The sequence below is a fragment of the Brachyistius frenatus genome, unplaced genomic scaffold (assembly GCF_029030835.1).
Source record: "Brachyistius frenatus isolate BFR_SWC_R1_liver_20210118 unplaced genomic scaffold, ASM2903083v1 Contig_63, whole genome shotgun sequence".
NCBI classification, from domain to species: Eukaryota; Metazoa; Chordata; class Actinopteri; family Embiotocidae; genus Brachyistius; species Brachyistius frenatus.
The window spans coordinates 2,054,241-2,075,274 of NW_027210662.1; the positions used below are offsets into that span (position 1 = coordinate 2,054,241).

Genomic DNA, 21,034 nt, shown 5'->3' on the forward strand with positions numbered 1-21,034 from the left:
TTCTTTCTCAAGGTGAAAAACAACAACAACAGACCGATATAAATAGACATATAACGGACACAGGCCTCGGGTGGGATGGAAACAACAGTTGCAGTGTTTTCCATCTCGCAGTGGATGGTACATCAAATAAATGCAAAAAAATACCTTAATAATTATGAGGTACATTATTAAAACTTTATTTCGATCAGGAAGTCTCTTTGAGGTGAAGAGCTCTTTTCCAATAGAGACCTGAGGACATCAAACACTCATAATTAGCACAAAAAAAACCCCCCACAACATCTAGGCTACACAATAAATAAGAAATTACATTGTGAAACAATCATAAAAAAAACCATCAAAATATAAAGTTTTAAATCCCCCAAAGGGAATAAGACTTTGAGTGCAGGATATAGTTCCTTCTAAATAGGTGAAATAAGAACTTCCTTTCTTTTGGAGCTCAAAATAAAAAAAAATGATTGAACCTGCCCAGTTGGGAAAGCAGTCGGATTTACTTCGAGCTGATGAAACAGACGGGAAACACTCCGGAGCAGAGAGCGGCGGCAATGCACCTGTACGCTGGTTACCGAGCGGAAGAAGGACACGACGTCATCCAAACAAGCCACAAATAGCTCCTACTGGACAGTCGAAGGTAAGTATTCACCTGAAATGAAGCAATATGTCTTCAGTTCAGTGTTTGAGGGAGTTTTTCAACGAGCGACTAACTGCTGCTGCTGAAGAAATATTCAGAGTCTTTGAGAATAATATCTTCGAGTTGGAGGAAGAAATCAACCGTCAGCGCAAACTGCTGGATATCGTTTGGAAACCTGATGTTAAATTACACAGGATAGGTCTGTACAACTTGAATGATCTTTGAATAAACGGACGGAGTATTTAGACTTAAATGTCATAATGATGGTTTAAACTTGCAGCTATTTGCTGGGAGTGGCAATATATAGTCCTACATATGTAGCAAGTACCCTTATATATTTATATACACCTTTATACATACATGTATATCTAATCTAATATCCATCCATCCGTTATCTAATTTGTAGAACCACCAATTAACCTGAGGTGCATGTTTTTGGATGGTGGGAGGAAGCTGGAGTACCACTGTGCCGCCCCCCTAATCTAATATATTAACGATTATTAAATTAATCGATATTCTAGTATTCATCCTATATTTAAAGGGATTTACCTATAAGCATCATTTGTGACATCACAACTAGTTCAAAGGCCAGTCAGGTCCATTATTCAACTTTCATTAATATGGGACGGGAATTTTGTTTGGTCGAATATCTGAAGTGGCATCTATTAGACAGTGCTCCAGTCTGAAGCAAAACAATCAAATGCGAGTTTTGCAGCAGAAACTGAGAGAGGGAGGCTATCTGAGTGTGATTTGAAGTGTGTCTAACACTCAGGGTGGTCTTTGTAAAAGCTATTTCAAAATTTCAGAGATAGGTAAATGGCGTTTACCACAAAAGAGCTTTTCTATCATTATGTCAGTATGTTTTGTGGTTTTTTTTTTCCCTTCCAGAGCTCCCACAGCAACATGTCTGTAAGGAGAAGGAGGTTATCGCTGACCAGCAGCTCTTTAACCAGCAGAGGATCTCCAGTCTGGACCAAGAGGACCCAGAACCTCCACAGATCCAGAAGGACCCAGAACCTCCACAGATTAAAGAGGAACAGGAGGAACTCTGCACCAGCCAGGACAGAGAGCAGCTTGTACTGAAGCAGGAGACTGATCCCTATTTGCTGACTCTTAAAAATATAGAAGGCGATGACAGTGAAGATCAGACTCTGTACTTGAATCCTGATGAATCTCAAAGTGCAGCAGAGGAAGAGTCTGTAGAGTCGGTACCAGAACGAAACACCGACCTCCAGCATGGAGACTCAGTATCAACTGGAAATGCAGAGACAAAAACACAGAAGAGACTTAAGAAAAGCAAAAATGTTCATAACTCTACTGTGTCAAAGATTTACTGTAATACTCACAGACGTAAAAAGTCTTTAAAGTGTGAAACTTGTGGGAAAGTATTTACAGATGAGTACAGATTGAAGACGCACCGCAGAATCCACACCGGTGAAAAGCCGTATTCTTGTGACCTCTGTGGTCGAGGGTTTAATCAGACATCAATATTAAAAGCTCATAAAAGAACCCACACAGGCGAGAGGCCGTATTCTTGTAATGATTGTGGGAAAAGATTCAGTCAGACATCAGGATTGAACGCTCATTTAAGAATCCACACAGGCGAAAGGCCGTATTCTTGCAAAATATGTGGGAAATGTTTCAGTAGTAGCGCTGGCCTGGTGGTCCACATGAGGAGGCACACAGGGGAGAAGCCGTACATTTGTAAGACCTGTGGGAAAGGGTTTTGTCAGTCGTATGATTTGAGAAGACACACAAGGATTCATACAGGCGAAAAGCCATATTCTTGTAAAGTATGTGGGAAATATTTCAGATGTTGTAGTTCTTTGTTGGTCCACACAAGAACCCACACATCAGTGTGACACTTAATCTTGAACCACTGAATCTTAAAAAGATTATTTGTTCATTGTGAGTGTATAGTTTTTACAAATGTAATTAATGGACTTTTAAATCAGTATTCTTTTTTTTACCGTTTGTTTACAGTGCCTAAGTTACACAAGTGGATTGTGAACTCAGATGTTAAAGCTGCATTCTTGTTGTATTGGTCATGTTGGCATCTTGCCAGCTAGTCATTTTCTATTCACAGCATGCCATTTAATTTTATATTTTTATGTAAAATTATATTTGATGGACATTTTGTTATTTGGGGATTTAGATGTGGAACACAAACTATAAAACATGATATTTTTTGACATCTTGTTGTCAAAAACTTAAGTCAATAAAAATAATTATTTTATGGTTATTCAGAGTGATGGTCCCACATTTTAGAATTGATGAATGAGGGTACCTACAAAGTCATCAATATTCTCATCACAGTAATGCATTCAATGATCTGTGTCTGAATGAACATGTTCAATAAAATGCTGCTTTTTTCCATCTTGTATTTGTTCTATTCCTTCCAACTACTTATTTGATTAGTTTAAATGCATCCTTTGCCATAAGATTAGCATGTGGTTGTATTGTTTCTGTTCTGCCCATCACTAAAAAGTCAACAAGCTCAGAAAAACAATACTTTTTTTTTTTTTTTTTAGCAAATTCCAGTGGGTTTTGAAATAAATTTAGTCTGCTTAAAAAGTAGCACATTTTTCTTAAACCATAAAGTAACATGTAATTCTTCAGAAAAATGCCAAATCACCAAAGGGACAAATAGGGAATCATAAAATGTCATCTTAAAAGTGATTAAAGTTGTCATAAAAATGAGGAGGTGTAAAATATAAAACATTTGCCTGTGAAATGTAGTGTAGTGGAAGTATGAAGCAGCATTTTAAGGAAATGCTCAAGTAAGTACAGATACCTTAAAACAAACATCCATTAGGACATTGTGTCAGTGTCTCGTTTCGCCTCGCCTGTAGGCTTGAAAATAACACGCACATTGGGTCAGGTTAATTTTTTTTTTATATACTTTAAAAGCATGTGTTACACCATAGTTGGTGACCCATTAGATCTTTTTTTTTTTTTTTTTTTCTACACGGAAGTCGAAAATTGGAGCCGGAAGTGACGTCGCGCACGAGTTGCTCGACGTCCGGGGTACAACAAGTCGGAAAAGCCAGGTTAGCCACCGTTAGCGGTACCAGTTGACAACAACGCATTACGAGGTATTGTTGTTGTTGTTGTTTTTTTCGCGTGCGTACACCGTAGCAGCACGCTCACAGGTAGAAGTTGGACAGCACTGTGCGCGCGACTGGTTTTAATGAGACGCCGATGAGACTGACGCGCTCGTGAACGGGGTTCTTCCAGCTGGAGCTTCAGGGGGCGTTTCAGCGATCACTTCCGACCAGAGAGAGACGGGAAACCAAATACTGTACGGTTGTTTTCCTCACGTCCTCATAACCTTGACGATACTTTCGCCAAACCTCCGTGTACATGTGTGGAGGTTTGTTATCTGTTACTGTGGTCGGCTCTGCAGTGTTGTTGTTGTTGTTGTTTTTTACCACCGCAGGCTGGAGTGATTTCACATTACCGCATTATTATTGGTAATATTAATGATAAACAGGAGTTCTTGTGGGCTTCATCGGTTGCGATTATAGCAACTTACAGGCTTGTAGTCACGAGAGAATGATCCTGTTGGCTGAAACGATTGAATTCATTTTATCAGCTTTAGCAGCAGATCGTAATGTCCATAGGTATCTACTGTCCTTTATTTTGAAAATCACTCATGTGGTTTACATGTTGATTAGGTTAGGTAGTTACTTTATTCATCCCCGAGGGGAAATTCTTTCGCTACAGCAGCATATAGGAAGCATTAAGATAACAATAGAATAATAAAAAGCAATAAAATAGCAGTAAAAAATATATAAAATGCACAGTATATACAGTACAGTATATATCTATATATATTATATACAAACAACCAAGAAACACAGACAACAGTGTTATTGTTGTGTGATGGATTTTGCCAGAGGTGAGTACAGTCTTATTGCGGTCGGCAGGAATGACCTCCTGCATCTGTCCTTGTGACAGCGGAGCTGAAGGAGTCTTTTGGAGAGATTATACTAAATACGGATCATGGAGGAGGTTGCTTGACAAACCAGCGTCACGGTTATCTTCTATGTTATGGCACTCCTCTACATGTATGATATGAGAAATTCAGGGAGGCAAGAGAACTAACAGTTTTTGTTTATATTTTTCCAACAGCTGCTGTTGTTACCCACCAACATAATCTTTGTTACCGCCGCTTGTTCTCAGAGCCACTGCTAAACGTTTTTCTTCCTGTCTCTCTTCCTGCCCTGTCTCACACACACACACACACACACACACACACACACACACACACACACACACACACACACACACACACACACACACACACACACACACACACACACACACACACACACACACACACACACACACACACACAGATACGCGAGCACGTGATTTCTCTTGTAGAAGCCCCGCTGTCTGCAAGTAAGTTTTTAAAGACTAACCTCAATGAGTCTAAATCCAGTTTTTGTTGAGCTGTCCATGTGGTGTTTTTTTTCAATAGGCTACAAGACATCAGCTGCTAAATAAACATTAAACACCGTAGCTGACTGTAGTGACAGTCTTGACAGGATCAAAAACACAGACTCAGACAGCAATGATTTCATACATCACATACCAAAGGAACTGATTCTGTTAACTTGCGGGGCTTTCCATATTATGGAAATCTCCTCTCATGTTGATTTACAGAGAATATGTTTTAGGCCTTTGATTAATACGACTTAATACCAGGAGAGGAACTTTAATGCCATTCTCTCACTGAACATGGTTTGATGTAAAGAAGTACTTTTCAAGATGTGTTTGTGTCTGTCTCTCTTATCTCTGTCAGAAATGCCAGGACAGGGGTCAACAACCAGAAAGTGTGTGGTCTGCCACACGCAAATAAATGTAGCCTGCAAAACCTGCAAGGTATGCAAGGCAGAGCAGCCACATAAGCTGAGGCTCAAGAAAAAAATTGAAAAGTTTGATCAGAAGCGGGACATCTGGGTCCAAACCCACCAAAAAAATCGGACCACCTCTCATATCCGGGATGAAGGTTATATAATGGTACACAAGAGCTTTTATTGTTTACCCTCATTCCAGTTTCCAAATGCTGTGATATACATTTTTATATCAATGTTGTTTACTATTGTTGTTGTGTGTGTCCTTGTTTATTTAGCTTGAAAAACTGCAGGCCCTTGGAGTAAAGGCTGTTTTACTTTTGTCAAGACCTGGAAGGAAATCAAATTCATGGGTGTCAGAGGTTTTGACACCGCGTTGCCAGCTGACTGAGACATCAAGTTTATGTCTACAAAGAATGAGGGAGCTCTTTGATGTTGTTAGTGAAGGTGAGAATTTTTGGTTATTCATCTTTTTTAAAAGTCTTACATTAAAGGCCTTTTGTTCCAGACACAGATCAGGCTGTGGTTGTTTTTCTTAACTAATGCTGCAGACACATTATCATTGATGCTATGAGCTTAAAACAGTAGTCTTGATCACATACAAAGTGTTTTTTATTGAGCCAATGCTCTTTTAAGGTGAAATGTAACTTCTCCTATGTAGGCTGGACCCCCCTTGGTGCTGCAGGTCAACTGAATGAACCCTCATCAGCCACAGTTGAACCCTCAACTGGACCACCGATGACCATACCGTATCCCCTTGGAGCAATGGTCCCACCTGATCCCCTAGCAGCCTCAATTGGACCACAGATGACGCTGATGAGACCACTAGTTGCCCCAACGGGAATTTTGATAGCCTCAAATGAACTTCCATCAGCCCTAATTGGACCGCCAAAGTTCCCAATTGGTCAGCCAGCAGCACCGATCGGACCCTCCATCCACTATGCAACGCCAGAGCAGCAAACCCAGAGAATGGGGCAAAGAAGACCTTTTCCAGACAGATGTCCAGCAGCATCACCAATTTGTTTTGAAAAAGGTAAGTGCTGTAGAGTGGATGCTCATTAAAAGGAACAAAAAACAAAACAGGTTATTGGACTGTTGCCTCTTTTGTCAAACTCCATGCGCTGCTCCATTTAGAATTACATTCTTCCAAACTGACTTTACAAGTAAGTAATGTTTAGGATTTAGAATCACATTTTATAATAATGGTTTAAACCTGTCAATATTTACTCAGACATGATTTTTTTTTTAAACTTTACTTTTCCCTCCAGAGCTCCCACAAAAACGCGTATGTAAGGAAGAGGAAATTCTCGCTGTCCATCTGCATTATAACCAAGAGAGGAACTCCAGTCTGAACCAAGATGAGTCAGAGACTCTACATATTAAAGAGGAACTGGAAGAACTCTGCATTAGTCAGGACCAAAAGGACCCACAGGCTCTACAGATTAAAGGTACAGTTTGTAAAACTAAATCTCATTTTGTAATACCACTTTGTACATTAGGAAGCGATAGTGAGTCTCTGTAGCATCCAGGCAGTCTGCCCTCAGTTCTGTATTATACTGAAATCTGTGACCCATCAGATTCTGTGACCTACAATGTTGGTTCAGTTTAGGCACGAAGAGTAATGGTAATAATATCAGGACAGGTCAGAGTATTATTTCTCTCTAAATAATTTAGTACTTCCTCAATGTGGTTTGGTCCCTTCTAGGTGCTCCACGACAACTGGCTCAACCCTTATCAGCCCCAGTTAAACCCTCAAGTGGTCCAGCAGTGGCCCCACCTTATCCCCAGGGAGCAATGGTCCAACCAGATCCCCCAGCAGCCTCAACTGGACCACGGAAGGTGCTGACCAGACCCCCAACAGCCCCAACTGGAATTTTGGCATCGTTAACTGGACCCCCAACAGCCCTCATTGGACCACCGAAGTTCCCAATTGGACAGCCAGCAGTACCGATAGGACCCTCAGTCCACCATGTAACCCGAGACCAGCAGCCCGGGACCCTTGGGAAAGGACCTCCTTCCCCAGAAAGACCTTCAGCAGCCACAACAGTTTGTATTGAAAAAGGTAAGCAGAAAGGGATCTATAATCTTACTGAAAGTCAGCCCCACACAAGCAAATGCTTACTTTATGGAAGATCAACATATGAACAAATTCAGATTCCAGACTTCCCTGTATTTAAACCATTGGGAATATAGGTGGCAGAATTTGGTGTTAATTAGTATTAAAAAAAAAGAAACAAAAACAGGTTATTAGATTGTTGCCTGTCTTATTAAACTTCATGCACGGCTCCATTTAATTGTTGTCATTATTTGCCCACATTTAGGCCACTAATTGTTTCTCTGTGTTTCTGTGACTTCACATAAATGAAACACTTTCAGGTATTGATGTTTCAAGGTTTATCTAGGGTTATTACTTTTTGGAAAAATAGGAATTAACAGCTGCATATAAATTTTGTGTTTCTTTTCCTATTTTCAGTGATATCATTATTCCAAACTGACTGTACGAGTTATTCAGGAGCTTAAAATGAATATATTATCTTGTAAATAGCCGAGCCTGGTTATCCTTAAGGGAATAATTCATCTGTAATGCATAATGTATGCATGGAGTGCTGACTGTATGCAGAGATGGAGCTGTTCAGAGGGATCAGACAGCCATAGTTGGTTCTTATCTCCATATAGACAAAGGTCATCCAGCTCATTGTTTTTAAGATCTGTAACAGATTTTGCAGACACATGTATTTCTCTCAAATATTCAGAGACATACCTGAATGTTGAACATGAGGACAAATTAATTGTACATTTTTAGCAAGACCATAGTAGCAAGAAAACGACCACAGGAAAATCATATATTGACAACATTTAGAAGATCTTTTGGTACGTTTGTTGTTGTCATCAGCTGCTGTAACGATCTGGTAAAGAGACAGACAATGTTGGTAAAAACTTATTTTTTTTTAAATTTTTGACTGCGGCAACCCACCAAGATTCCCTGTATGCCCGTTGGCCAGTGCATCGCTGATGTTATACAATATTGGTTTAATTAATGCCAGGAGAGGGACTTTATTTATTGGTTTGTTTGATGTAAAGAAGTACTTTTCATGATCTGTTTGTGTCTGTCTCTCTTATCTCTGTCAGAAATGTCACGCCAGGGGTCAACAACCAGAAAGTGTGTGGTCTGCCACACGCAAATAAATGTAGCCTGCAAAACCTGCAAGGTATGCAAGGCAGAGCAGCCACATAAGCTGAGGCTCAAGAAAAAAATTGAAAAGTTTGATCAGAAGCGGGACATCTGGGTCCAAACCCACCAAAAAAATCGGACCACCTCTCATATCCGGGATGAAGCTTATATGTTGGTATGCAATAGCTTTTATTGTTTACCTTCAGTTCAGTTTCCAAATGCTGTGATATACATTTTTATATTAATGTTGTTTACTATTGTTGTTGTGTGTGTCTTTGTTTATTTAGCTTGAAAAACTGCAGGCCCTTGGAGTAAAGGCTGTTTTACTTTTGTCAAGACCTGGAAGGAAATCAAATTCATGGGTGTCAGAGGTTTTGACACCGCGTTGCCAGCTGACTGAGACATCAAGTTTATGTCTACAAAGAATGAGGGAGCTCTTTGATTTTGTTAGTGAAGGTAAGAATTCTGTTATTTATTAAAAAAAAAAGAAAAATGTCTTATATTGGACATCTTTTGTTCCAGACACAGATCAAGCTGCGGTTGCCTTTTCTTGATTAACAGATCTTGAGTTTACAACTACAGTAATTGAAACTAATTAGGAGGGTTTAAACGCTAACCAGGTATTTAGCTGCTCACATTTAAGTATCAAAAAAATTGAATGATTGCGTCTGCTTGGTTTCCTGCTCAGCTACAAAGTGCCAAATGCTATTTTAAGATTAAATGTAACTTAAATTAGTCAAAATATTATTACTCTCTAAATAATTCAGTACTTCTCCATTGTAGGCTGGACCCCACTTGGTGCTTCAGGAAAACTGGTTCAACCTCTGACTGGACTACCAACGACCATACCACATCCCCAGGGAGCAATGGTCCCACCTGATCCCCCCATGGCTTCAATCAGACCACTGAAGGCGCTCACCGGACCCCATTCGGAAGGATTTCCAGCAGTTTTACCAGTTTGTCCTGCAAAAGGTAAAGTTGATGGAGTTGTATGAAGTGTACAGTAAATAATCCCAACAAATCTACATGCTTCATCCATGCAATGGCAGTCTAGTTATGAATGAAGGGATAATTCATCCTCAATGCATAATTGATGTGTCAACCCGACAGCACCAGAAGACCCATACAATAACCACAGTTTCAACATTAAAATAAATTATATCAAAATATACATCGTTAAAAAAACCTGACAACAATAATAAGGATATCAATCAATATAACTAACAAAACCTTCTCAAAATACACTTTGTCTTGACTAATAACAATTATAATTTAGACAAATGCAACCAACAAAATCTTAGTTACAAACACTAACATGTCACTTTTCCCTCCAGAGTTCCCACAACAACGTATCTGTAAGGAGGAAGTTCTCGCTGACCAGCAGCTCTTTAGCCAGGGGAGGAACGCCAGCCTGGACCGAGACGACCCAGAGCCTCTACAGATTAAAGGTGCAATTTGTAAAAATGAAACCCATCTTGTAATACCACTTTGTACATTAGGAGGCGACAGTGAGTTACTGTAGCGTCCAGGCAGTCTGCCCTCAGTCTGGGATAACACTGGAATTTGGGACTTGTTCGATTCTTTGACCTTCACTGTTGGTTAGGTTGAGAGTAAACATATCAGGGCAAGTCACAGATGTCAGTGTAACACCGGCTTTCACAGTCTATGTGGTTTTGTAGAATTTACATATTCATTCCTTGCATTAGTTAGTAAATGGATTTTTCTATAACTGATGATTGTAGGGACCCAGCAGAGCATAGCTTTTTTTTAAAGAAGGGCAATCGGTTAAACCTATAGTTTATCTTACAGCTGGGTATCGTTTTAAAAATTCTCAATACTGATACCGGTATTGATACTGGTACTCTTTTTGAAAGCCAATTTGATCAAATCCACTTTAAAAATAAGAAACTTACAAACACATTTTGGTAGAACTCTTTAGTTTCCATGCAGTTTAGCGGGGGAGAGTGTAACTCTCGTTGTTTTCTGCAGCTACAATTAAAATATATCTCCTAAACATTTCACATACAAGTTATTACTAGACGTTACAATTTACCGATGTTCCCTAAATGTCTTAAATGGAAGCCAGAGCCTGATGCTTCAATTTACCGATGTCCTCCATCTTGTGGTGCAAAGTGGTATTACGAGACGGGCTGGGGCTGACTGGTTAGCATGCTAACCTTAGTGAATGTCTCTCTAACACAGTACATCGACGTCTTTGACATGATATTAACACTATTATTTAATCATGTTCTGTGGATAATTTTGATTAATTTTTGAATGCTTTAAACTAAACTTCTTGCATTTGGCCAATTTAAAGAGGAACAGGAGGAAGTCTCCACCAGTCTGGACCAAGAGGACGCAGAGCTACCACAGATTAAAGAGGAACAGGAGGAACTCTCCACCAGTCAGGACAGAGAGCAGCTTGTACTGAAGCAGGAGACTGATCCCTACATGCTGACTCTTAATTATAAGGAAGGTGACTGCAGTGAAGATGAGACTTTGTACACGAGTCCTCACAACTCTCATGTAGCAGAGGGCCAAGATCACCGAGGAGTCGAACATGGAGACTCGGTATCAACTGGAAATACAAAATCAAAGAAGAGACGTCACAAAAGCCAAAATGTACCTGCCTCCCCCAAGTCAAAGGAGTTTTTTACTACTCGCAAAGCAAACAAGTTTTTGAAGTGCAACATTTGTGGGAAGGCGTTTACAGACAAGTACAAACTGAACAGACATCGAAGAATCCACACAGAGGAGAAGTCGTATTATTGTAACATCTGTGGTAAAACTTTCTTTCAGACATGCACATTGAAAGTTCATAAAAGAATCCACACGGGTAAGAAGCTGTATTCCTGTAATGATTGTGGGAAAAGATTTGCTCGGATAACAACATTGAACGCTCATGTAAGAGTCCACACAGGTGGGAGGCCGTATTCCCATAAAACGTAGGAAAAGTCTCGGTGGTCGCGTTGGCCTGGTGATCCCAAGTCGTCCAGTCCTGATTTTAAAAGGCACACGAGGATACACACAGGTGAAAAGCCGTATTCTAAAACATGTTGGAAAGATTTTAGACCTCAAGAGAACCCACAAATCAGTGTGACGCCTGCAGAAAGGATACTTCATCACATACAGACAAGTGAGCATATATTTATAAAATAAGTGTGAAACTAATTAACTCATGTCAATTACTCATTGCTGTTTGTAACTATATTTCTTTCAAACAACTATAATCTCCCACATCTTGAAAATGTATTTGTTCATTGTGAGTGCATAGTTCTTTCAAATGAAAACTATCGACCAATTAAATTGATTTTCTCTTTTACTATTTGTTTACACTACCTCAATTATACAAGTGGATTATGAATTTTGTTGAGTTTTAGTGGTGTTTGGTTGCTCCTGTTGGTATCCTACCACTCAAGAGTGTTTTTGTTTTTTTATCCACATGTCATTTCATTTTCTATTTTTATGTAAAATTAAATTTAATTGACTTTTCATTGGGAGAGGGAGGTGGGGAGGGTGGAGGGGGGGGGTTAGAGGTGAAACACAAACTGTTCATGATGTGCCTTTAACATTTTGCTTTTGTCAGACTTGTTAATAAAATTTAATTCTGGTCATCCAGACTGATGTTTCCCTTTTTTTTTCTCTCTAATTTTTTTCCACAGGAATTTAGATGAAATGTGTAAGAACAGATCTTCCTTGTTGACCTTGTGAATAAGCTTCATTAAATTTCTTCATTAATGGTTTATCAATGATGTACTAATGATTCATTGGTCAGTTATAGAAAACAAGGATTAGGTTGCCGTGTTGTGAAAATTCCCTGTACTGACTGACTTTAGATTTTTAGATAGAAAGCATCAGGGGACATTTTGACCTATGACCTTTCAAAAAAAAAAAAAAAAGTGCTGCAAGGATCCTCTTATCTGAGTATAACTGAGTTTGACAGTGGACAACCATTTTTATTTGCATCTGCTGCACATGTAAATTTTGTTTATGTGTTTGCTCTAAATTTGAGTTCAACACATGCTACTGCAGCCCTGATTTTGTGACATTACAACCAGGTTGGAACCCACTCATGATTGAGCACTGATGCATTTTAAACAAGAGTGACGTGGAAAATTCAAACTTCCAGTGTACATTGATGGATTTTACAGAGACTTCGAGACATTTCGTGAATTTAAACTTTAGGAATTAAAAAGTATTTTCAATGAGTGGACTATTGTAGACATTAATTATTATGTAAATTGTCTTAAAACTTCTCTGATGGGATTTTAAATATTTACATCGGCCGACTTGTTGGATAGTAGTACAAAGTATTCATCATCATATGCATGCTGATGACTGAGGAAAATTTGCTTTGACTTTATTGGCTGACAGGGTATATAGATTTGATTTAATTTCTGGTTTACTCTTGACAGTAGAAAATGTCGGTAACACATCTGATATGCTGGTTTTCAACAGCTGTTCAATCATGGATATAAGATATATTTAAACTTGTAAAGAAGCAACGATGTCTTCAGTTCATTGTTTAAGAGTTTTCAAGGAGCAACTAACTGCTGCTGCTGAAGAAATATTGTTTTATATTTAAAAATAATCAGCTGACATAATTTAAATATATCATTCAACAATAAATAATGAATATGTGCAGACGAAGAGACGGAAAATATATAAACTACCCCTTTAGAAACCGGAAAAAAAAAAACGTCAACTCGCTTCCACAGCCGGAATTTAACAGTGTGACACCCAGCGGAAGTAAACATAAAAGCTGCCGGTAACGTTTTTGCTGTCACATCGTGGATAAATATTTAACTTGTAAAGAAGAAACGATGTCTTCCGTTCAGTATTTGAGAGAGTTTTTCAACGAGCGACTAACTGCTGCTGCTGAAGAAATATTCAGAGTCTTTGAGAATAATATCTTCGAGTTGGAGGAAGAAATCAGCCGTCAGCGCAAACTGCTGGATATCGTTTGGAAACCTGAAGTCAAGTTACACAAAATAGGTCTGTACAACTTTAATGGTGTTTGGAAAGTAAACTAACGGAGAATTTAAATTGTTGTTTGCTCTGATTATCCTTTTTCTTGTGTCTTTTCCCTCCAGAGCTCCTACAACAACATGTCTGTAAGGAGAAGGAGGTTCCCACTGACCAGCAGCTCTTTAACCAGCAGAGGAACTCCAGTCTGGACCAACAGGAACCAGAACCTCCACAGATTAAAGAGGAACCAGAACCTCCACAGATTAAAGAGGAACCAGAACCTCCACAGATTAAAGAGGAACAGGAGGAACTCTGCACCAGTCAGGACAGAGAGCAGCTTGTACTGAAGCAGGAGACTGATGTCGTTATGCTGACTCTGTTTTATGGGGAAGGTGACCACAATGAAGATCAGACTCTGAATCCTGATGAATCTCAGAGTGCAGCAGAGGAAGAGTCTGTAGTCCACATGTCAGTTCAAAGCTCTGAGGTACCAGAACCAAACACTGACCTGCAGCTCCTCCCTCACAGCTCCCATGTAGCAGAGAGACAAGATCGCAAAGAAGACGAGCATGGAGACTCAGGACCAACTGGAAACGTAGAGACAAAACCACGGAAGAGACTTCAGAAAGGCAATACTGTACATAACTCTATCATGTCAAAGCAGAACTGTAACACTCACACATGTCAAAAGTCTTTCAAATGTGAAACTTGTGGGAAAGTGTTTAAAGATAAATCCACTTTGACCAGACACCTGAGAATCCACACCGGTGAGAAGCCGTATTGTTGTGACATCTGTGGTAACAGATTTAATCAGAGATCAACACTGAAAGTTCACTATAGAATCCACACAGGTGAGAAGCCGTATTCGTGCAAAACATGTGGGAAATGTTTCAGAAGTCGCAGTGTCCTGGTGGTTCATATGAGATGTCACTCAGGTGAGAAACCGTATCCCTGCAGCACCTGTGGGAAAATATTTTACAAGTTGACCCACTTGAAAAAGCACACAATAATTCATACAAGTAAAGAGCCGTATTCTTGTAAAACATGTGGGAGAGAGTTTATGACTCGCGGTAATTGGTCAGTCCACATGAAAACCCACTCTTGTACGAAGCCGTATCAGTGTGACGTCTGTGGGAAAGGATACTTTGTAGCAATTCGCTTGGCCAGACATAAAACATCACACACAAACAAGTGACTTTATATTATATGTGCAAGTATAAGTCCAAGTTGAAGTGGTTCTTTGGAAAAACACACAAGAAGCCACAGAGACTTCTGTGGAGAAAGGTTTTTCAAGATGTTTATATATTAAAGCAGGGAGGGGGAAAAAATAAACAAAAAAGTAGGGAAGAGCCCTTTACCACCCAGACAGGGAAGTGATAAGTCAAGCACACCTGTGAGCAGTAGGAGGGGCAATCAACAAGCAAAGGAAAGCATGGTGGAGAACTGAGGAGGAGTGAGAGTGACTGAAAGAGGAGCTATTCAAAAGTACAATTCAGTTTCTGGAGTTAATTGCTATAGGAAAGAAAGTTTTATATATTTGTCAAATAATAGAGCACTGGATTATCCCAGAACCGGCTAGGACCGCTTTAACCTGTTTGGAGACCAAGGCCTGGTGGGGCTGAGTGGATCCCGGGAGCAGGTGGACCGAGCTGAATTTATTCAACTCCCTCTTGGACCTGTGTGGCTGCAACTGAGGACCTCCCTGGCTTTGTTCAGGTGTAAGACAAATCTCCTTTAAAGAAACTCTCCAGGCTTCTCCCTGTCCTTCCTCACCGTACCCCTTCATCTTTAACCCTCATCTTCCTGGACATTAGAACCTGACATAAATGTCCATTATGACTTAATGGACATTTAATGGACTTTTTTTTTGGGTGACGTTTGTTATTTATTTAGGAATCATGAACATTTAATTTAATGATTGTTTTGCTTCAATATAACACATCTTATAAAGATTATAAAACTATCTGCCCAACTGATTTATATTTACAATTCTTAAATTGACAGAAATTGGTAGAATTTTGATGCCCAACTATTATTCTGATTACTCTGGGGATAAAACTATGCTACTATATGTATATGTGTGTATGTATACATATATGTATATATATATATATATGTGTGTGTGTATATACATATATATATGTGTGTATGTATGTGTATATACATATATATATGTGTATGTATGTATACATATATATGTATGTATGTGTATATATATACATATATGTGTGTATATATATGTGTGTGTATATATATATATATATATATATATGTATGTAGTTCCTACAAATGGAAATCATTGACCTCTTAAATTAATATTGTGTTGTAGTATTTATTTACACTACCTCAGTAAAACAAGTGGACTGTGAACTCTGATGTTGAAGTTGTGTTTTAGTGGCATTTTCTCTCATGTTCTTATCCAGTCAATTACAATCTTTAAAAAAAAAAAAATTCTTTAATATGTTGTTGTTTTCAAAAACTGTTACTAAAAAAAAATCATTCTTTTAATTTTCTTTTTTCAGACTGATGTTCCCAAATTTATGAATTGTATTACTGAGGAAGCTACAAAGTCAGCAACAATCTCATCACAGTAATGCACACAATGAGTTGTGTCTAAATGAATATGGTCAATAAAATGCTGCAGGAAAATATACTCAGAATGGCGTCACTAAAGATGAAGGCTCTTATCTTTGGTGCAAAGTTCAGAGGAGTAATCTCACGAGTCCTGATGAGTGCGTCTGTGGAAGATGTTAAAAATGAACTTAAGGAGGAAAAGTGATTCTCCCAGAAGTAAAGACAGACATGAGTGTTTTGGAAAGGAAAGAGAGTAGTGAATGAATGAAGTGGGAAATAAAATAATACAAGTATGTCTCTCAAGAATAGTTATCACAATTATCTTAAAATTTACACAGATGGTTCTAAAACCAAAGACAAAGTGTGTGGAAATTAAAGTCAATCTTTGAAATATCTATTTTCAGAAGAGGAGGTCAGACCAGAAAGGTTGGTGGTGTGCATTGATTCAGTCGCCTTATTAGAAAGCATACAGTCAACAAGATAATCATTGAAGATTATTCATTAAACTCTATCATAGTTCATTAAGTATTCATTTAGGTGGCACTGGTGTTGATGTTTGTTGGGCACCAGCGTGTGTGCCAATGGCCGAGCAAAAAGAGTTTGGAAAATGAAATTACAGCAACCGTTCAGTTTGTAAAAGTAGTGATGAAGAAGAAAGGAATAGAGATGTGGCAGAAAAGGTGGGAGGTAGAAGATATAGAGGCATATATAAAAATACGAAAGTCTGTCATAACAAAGACACAAAGGAACAGAAGGGAAAAGGAACCGTGACAAGTCTGGAAACTGTGGAGAACATTGAAAATATCCTATTGCATCATGCCATGTGTAAAGTGGAGAAAGAAAGGCGTCATGATAAAGCAGACAAGCAGTGAGAGCTGAAACTATGAACAGAAAACACGCGTTTGATATTTGGACTCAATGAACGAGTGAGAAGACGTTACACACACTTGTACATCAGGTGGCAGTATGCAGCTAAAGTTGTTTTCAGTCCGCCGGTAAATCGAGAGAAGAAAAAGACGCAAAAGAGTGACACCCAGCGGAAGTAACCAAAATCAAAGCTGCTCTTTGTGGTCTCACCGTCGAACGGAGATAATTATTCACCTGTAATGAAGCAAAAATGTCTTCAGTTCAGTGTTTGAAAGAGTTTTTCAACGAGCGACTAACTGCTGCTGCTGAAGAAATATTCAGAGTCTTTGAGAATAATATCGTCGAGTTGGAGGAAGAAATCAGCCGTCAGCGCAAACTGCTGGATATCGTTTGGAAACCTGAAGTCAAGTTATACAAAATAGGTCTGTACCTTTTATTTACAGTCTGTAAAACCTTCATGTTTTTTTTTTTTTTAAACAAACGGACAAAGCATTTAGACCCGTATTTCATAATAATGGTTTAAACTCTTTGCTGAGATGTCTGTTTTCCTATTATTAGAGTGGTAATACATATTGGTATGCGTCATGTGAAATATATGTATATAATCATGTACGTATGTATGTGTGTATTTACAGAACATGTATACACAAGCAACTTGGCTCAGTTGTCTGTTTTCTTATTATTAGAGTGGTAATATAACCTATATTGGTATGTATCATGTGATATATATGTTTTTAATTATGTGTGTGTGTATATATAGAACATGTATATACAATAAACACTTTTTTCAGATGTCTGTTTTCTCATGTATTTGTATATAAATATATACTCACACCACTTCAAATGCTATTTCAGAATTTGAGGGATGAGTAAGTCCTCCGCCACAGAAGACTTTTTCTGTCATAATGTCAGTATTTCTTGTGTCTTTTCCCTCCAGAGCTCCCACAGCAACGTGTCTGTAAGGAGGAGGAGGTTCCCACTGACCAGCAGCTCTTTAACCAGCAGAGGAACTCCAGTCTGGACCAACAGGAACCAGAACCTCCACAGATCCAAGAGGACCCAGAACCTCCACAGATTAAAGAGGAACCAGAACCTCCACAGATTAAAGAGGAACCAGAACCTCCACAGATTAAAGAGGACCCAGAACCTCCACAGATTAAAGAGGACCCAGAACCTCCACAGATCCAAGAGGAACCAGAACCTCCACAGATCCAAGAGGAACCAGAACCTCCACAGATTAAAGAGGAACAGGAGGAACTCTGCACCAGTCAAGACAGAGAGCAGCTTGTACTGAAGCAGGAGACTGATCCCTATACACTGACTCTCAACTATGGGGAAGGTGACCACAATGAAGATCAGACTCTGAATCCTGATGAATCTCAGAGTGCAGCAGAGGAAGAGTCTGTAGTCCACATGTCAGTTCAAAGCTCTGAGGTACCAGAACCAAACACTGACCTGCAGCTCCTCCCTCACAGCTCCCATGTAGCAGAGAGACAAGATCACAAAGAAGACGAGCATGGAGACTCAGGACCAACTGGAAATGTAGAGACAAAAGTACAAAAGACACATGACATCAAAAAGTTTCACAGTAACAGTGTATTCAACTCCACCATCTCGAACATTGACTGTAAAACTCACACAAGAACAAATATTTTCAAATGTGACATGTGTGAGAAAACATTTAAGTCCAAGTCCAAACTGACCAGACACCTGAGAATCCACACGGGAGTGAAGCCGTATTCGTGTAACTTCTGTGGTAAACGATTTAATCAGACATCACCGCTGAAAGTTCACAAAAGAATCCACACAGGTGAGAAGCCGTATCCCTGCAGCACCTGTGGGAACAGATTTAGAGACGTCTCCATTCTGACAAGGCATATGAGAATCCACACAGGTGAAAAGCCTTACCTTTGTATCACCTGTGGGAAAAGATTTTGTCAGATGTCCGACTTGAAAAGGCACATGAAAATTCATACAGTTGAGAAGCCATATTGTTGTAAAACATGTAGGGAAAACTTCAAATCTCCTGATGATTTGTCAGTTCACATGACCACCCACATATCAGTGTGACACCTGTGGGAAAGGACACTTTGTTTTATCTCAGTTGGTTAAGACATAACACATTACACAGACATGTGACATTGTATTTAAGAAATATGAGGGCCATTAACTACTGTCAGTTACTCATGTCTATTTGTATAAATATTTCTTTGAAACAAATGTTATCTTCCACATGTTGAAAAATGATTTACTACATTTACTACATTAGTTACTACAAATGTAAATGACTGAACACTTCAATTTATGTTCTTTTTCACTATTTGTTTACACTACCTCAGTTTTAGTGTTGGTTAGTCATTCATATAGGCATCCAGCCAACTAGAATCTTTTTTTAATCCGCAGCGTATCATTTCATTTTATATTTTGATGTAAAATTATACATTTTATTATTTTATTTTGGGCTGAAACACAAACTGCAGGCCTGTTTAACCCACAGCCCGGGCCAGATAGAGCTAATATAGTTTGCCCAGATAATACAAGTGTGTGCCCTTGCATGAGCTAATATATTTATTAACATTATGCTGTAAGTGTCAGAGTTATTTGTAGCCATTTACCTACAAAATATTCTGTGAATTGTGTGTATTTTCAGTGATTTTTCCGATGCAGCTATCATGCTTTAACTTTCAGTAGCTCTAGTGTATTTGATGTACCTTTGACATCTTGTTGTCAAAGGATTTTTTTTTTTTAAATAAGAATACTTTTTTAATTCTGGTTGTTCTGACTGATGTTCCCAAACAATAGAAATTGGATGAATGGGGTCACTACAAAGTCATCAACAGTCTCATCACATTAATGCATAAAATGATCTGAAGTGAACATAAATAAAATGCTGATTTTCTAATGTCATGTATTTATTCTAACAATAAAGTTTAGTAAGATGATGTAAGAAGACCAGATTCCTACTGAAGTCTGAACCTACAGTGAAATTCTGTTCATCAAAGCTGCAGATACTCTGACATAAATCAAGTTTCTAAGACAGCCTACTTTCACCAATGTAATAACAATAAAATCAGGAACATCCTGTTTCATGTATTTTTTTTACATTCAGGCTGGACTATTCTAATTCTGTATAATCAGGATGTCCCAAGAAGTCTTTAAAAAGCCTTCAGTTGATCCAAAATGCTTCCGTGAGAGTACTGATAGGATTTAACTACAGAGATCATATTTCTTCTATTCGAGTGTCTCTTCATAGGTCTTTTTCGCTGATCAATGTGAGGATATCACGTGTTTAACAAACAGTGTACTCTATGAAAAATCAGGAGCTTTGAGGCTTAGTCTGTTTGGGATGATGTTAGTTTGGGCACCGAGAGCGTCAGACATGGAAACACTGAAGGTATTTTGTGTCTTTATTATGCAAGCAACAACAACAAAAAAAACAGTTTTGAGAGCAAATTTATCACAGTGCAATCAAAATATGAAGTTTGTAAGTTAAAAAAAAAAAAAAAAGAATGAGAATTAAATTATTCAGAATCCAAAAAGTTTGTGACTCGCAAACAAAAACGTTCCGATTTGCAACCAAAGGTTTTTGTGACACAAGCAACATTTTCAAATCTGTAACCAAAAGCAACAAAACTGTAAAGGAGAATTTGTTTGCAATTCAAACAATGTTTTTGTTCTCAGTTCATATATTTTTACTTGCAAACTTGATTGTTGATGGATGAACGAGAACTTTGCTCTAAAAACGTATTTCGATTTTTGCTTGCATAAAAAAGACACAAAAATAGGTTACTTCATACAAAAAAAAAAAAGGTGTTTGTCAAAAATGCTTTATTGTGTTATTTGCGATGCTGAATACAAACTGTAACGGGAGAAAGGCTTCGAGTTAATTCGTGGGCACCATAAAGATGCAGCACTGAGCTGGTGAGCTGTCGTTGATGAATGCGGAACGATAAAAGACCTCCT

At 38.6% G+C, this 21,034-nt stretch overlaps 1 protein-coding gene across 1 annotated transcript; it reads left to right on the plus strand.

Moving 5' to 3' along the window:
- Nucleotides 1-634: 634 nt before the first annotated feature.
- LOC138625574 (uncharacterized) lies at nt 635-20,139 on the plus strand. Its single transcript, XM_069706578.1, has 19 exons — nt 635-827; nt 1,517-2,484; nt 3,843-4,001; nt 5,018-5,034; nt 5,437-5,656; nt 5,769-5,937; nt 6,152-6,523; nt 6,759-6,938; nt 7,196-7,552; nt 8,620-8,837; nt 8,950-9,118; nt 9,446-9,634; nt 9,997-10,110; nt 10,980-11,607; nt 13,443-13,657; nt 13,756-14,821; nt 17,163-17,230; nt 17,317-17,493; nt 18,009-20,139. The coding sequence occupies exons 1-19, from the start codon at nt 656-658 to the stop codon at nt 19,139-19,141; spliced, it is 6,591 nt and encodes a 2,196-aa protein (XP_069562679.1). The 5' UTR covers nt 635-655; the 3' UTR covers nt 19,142-20,139.
- The last annotated feature ends 895 nt before the right edge of the window (nt 20,140-21,034 follow it).

What these genes read in the sequence shown, in the direction of transcription:
- LOC138625574 (XM_069706578.1), top strand. Translation starts at nt 656, where the DNA reads ATGTCTTCAGTTCAGTGTTTGAGGGAGTTTTTCAACGAGCGACTAACT. An exon ending in CTTTGATGTTGTTAGTGAAG is followed by an intron (nt 5,938 to 6,151) that starts GTGAGAATTTTT and finishes TCTCCTATGTAG; the next exon opens with GCTGGACCCCCCTTGGTGCT. An exon ending in GGGATGAAGCTTATATGTTG is followed by an intron (nt 8,838 to 8,949) that starts GTATGCAATAGC and finishes TTGTTTATTTAG; the next exon opens with CTTGAAAAACTGCAGGCCCT.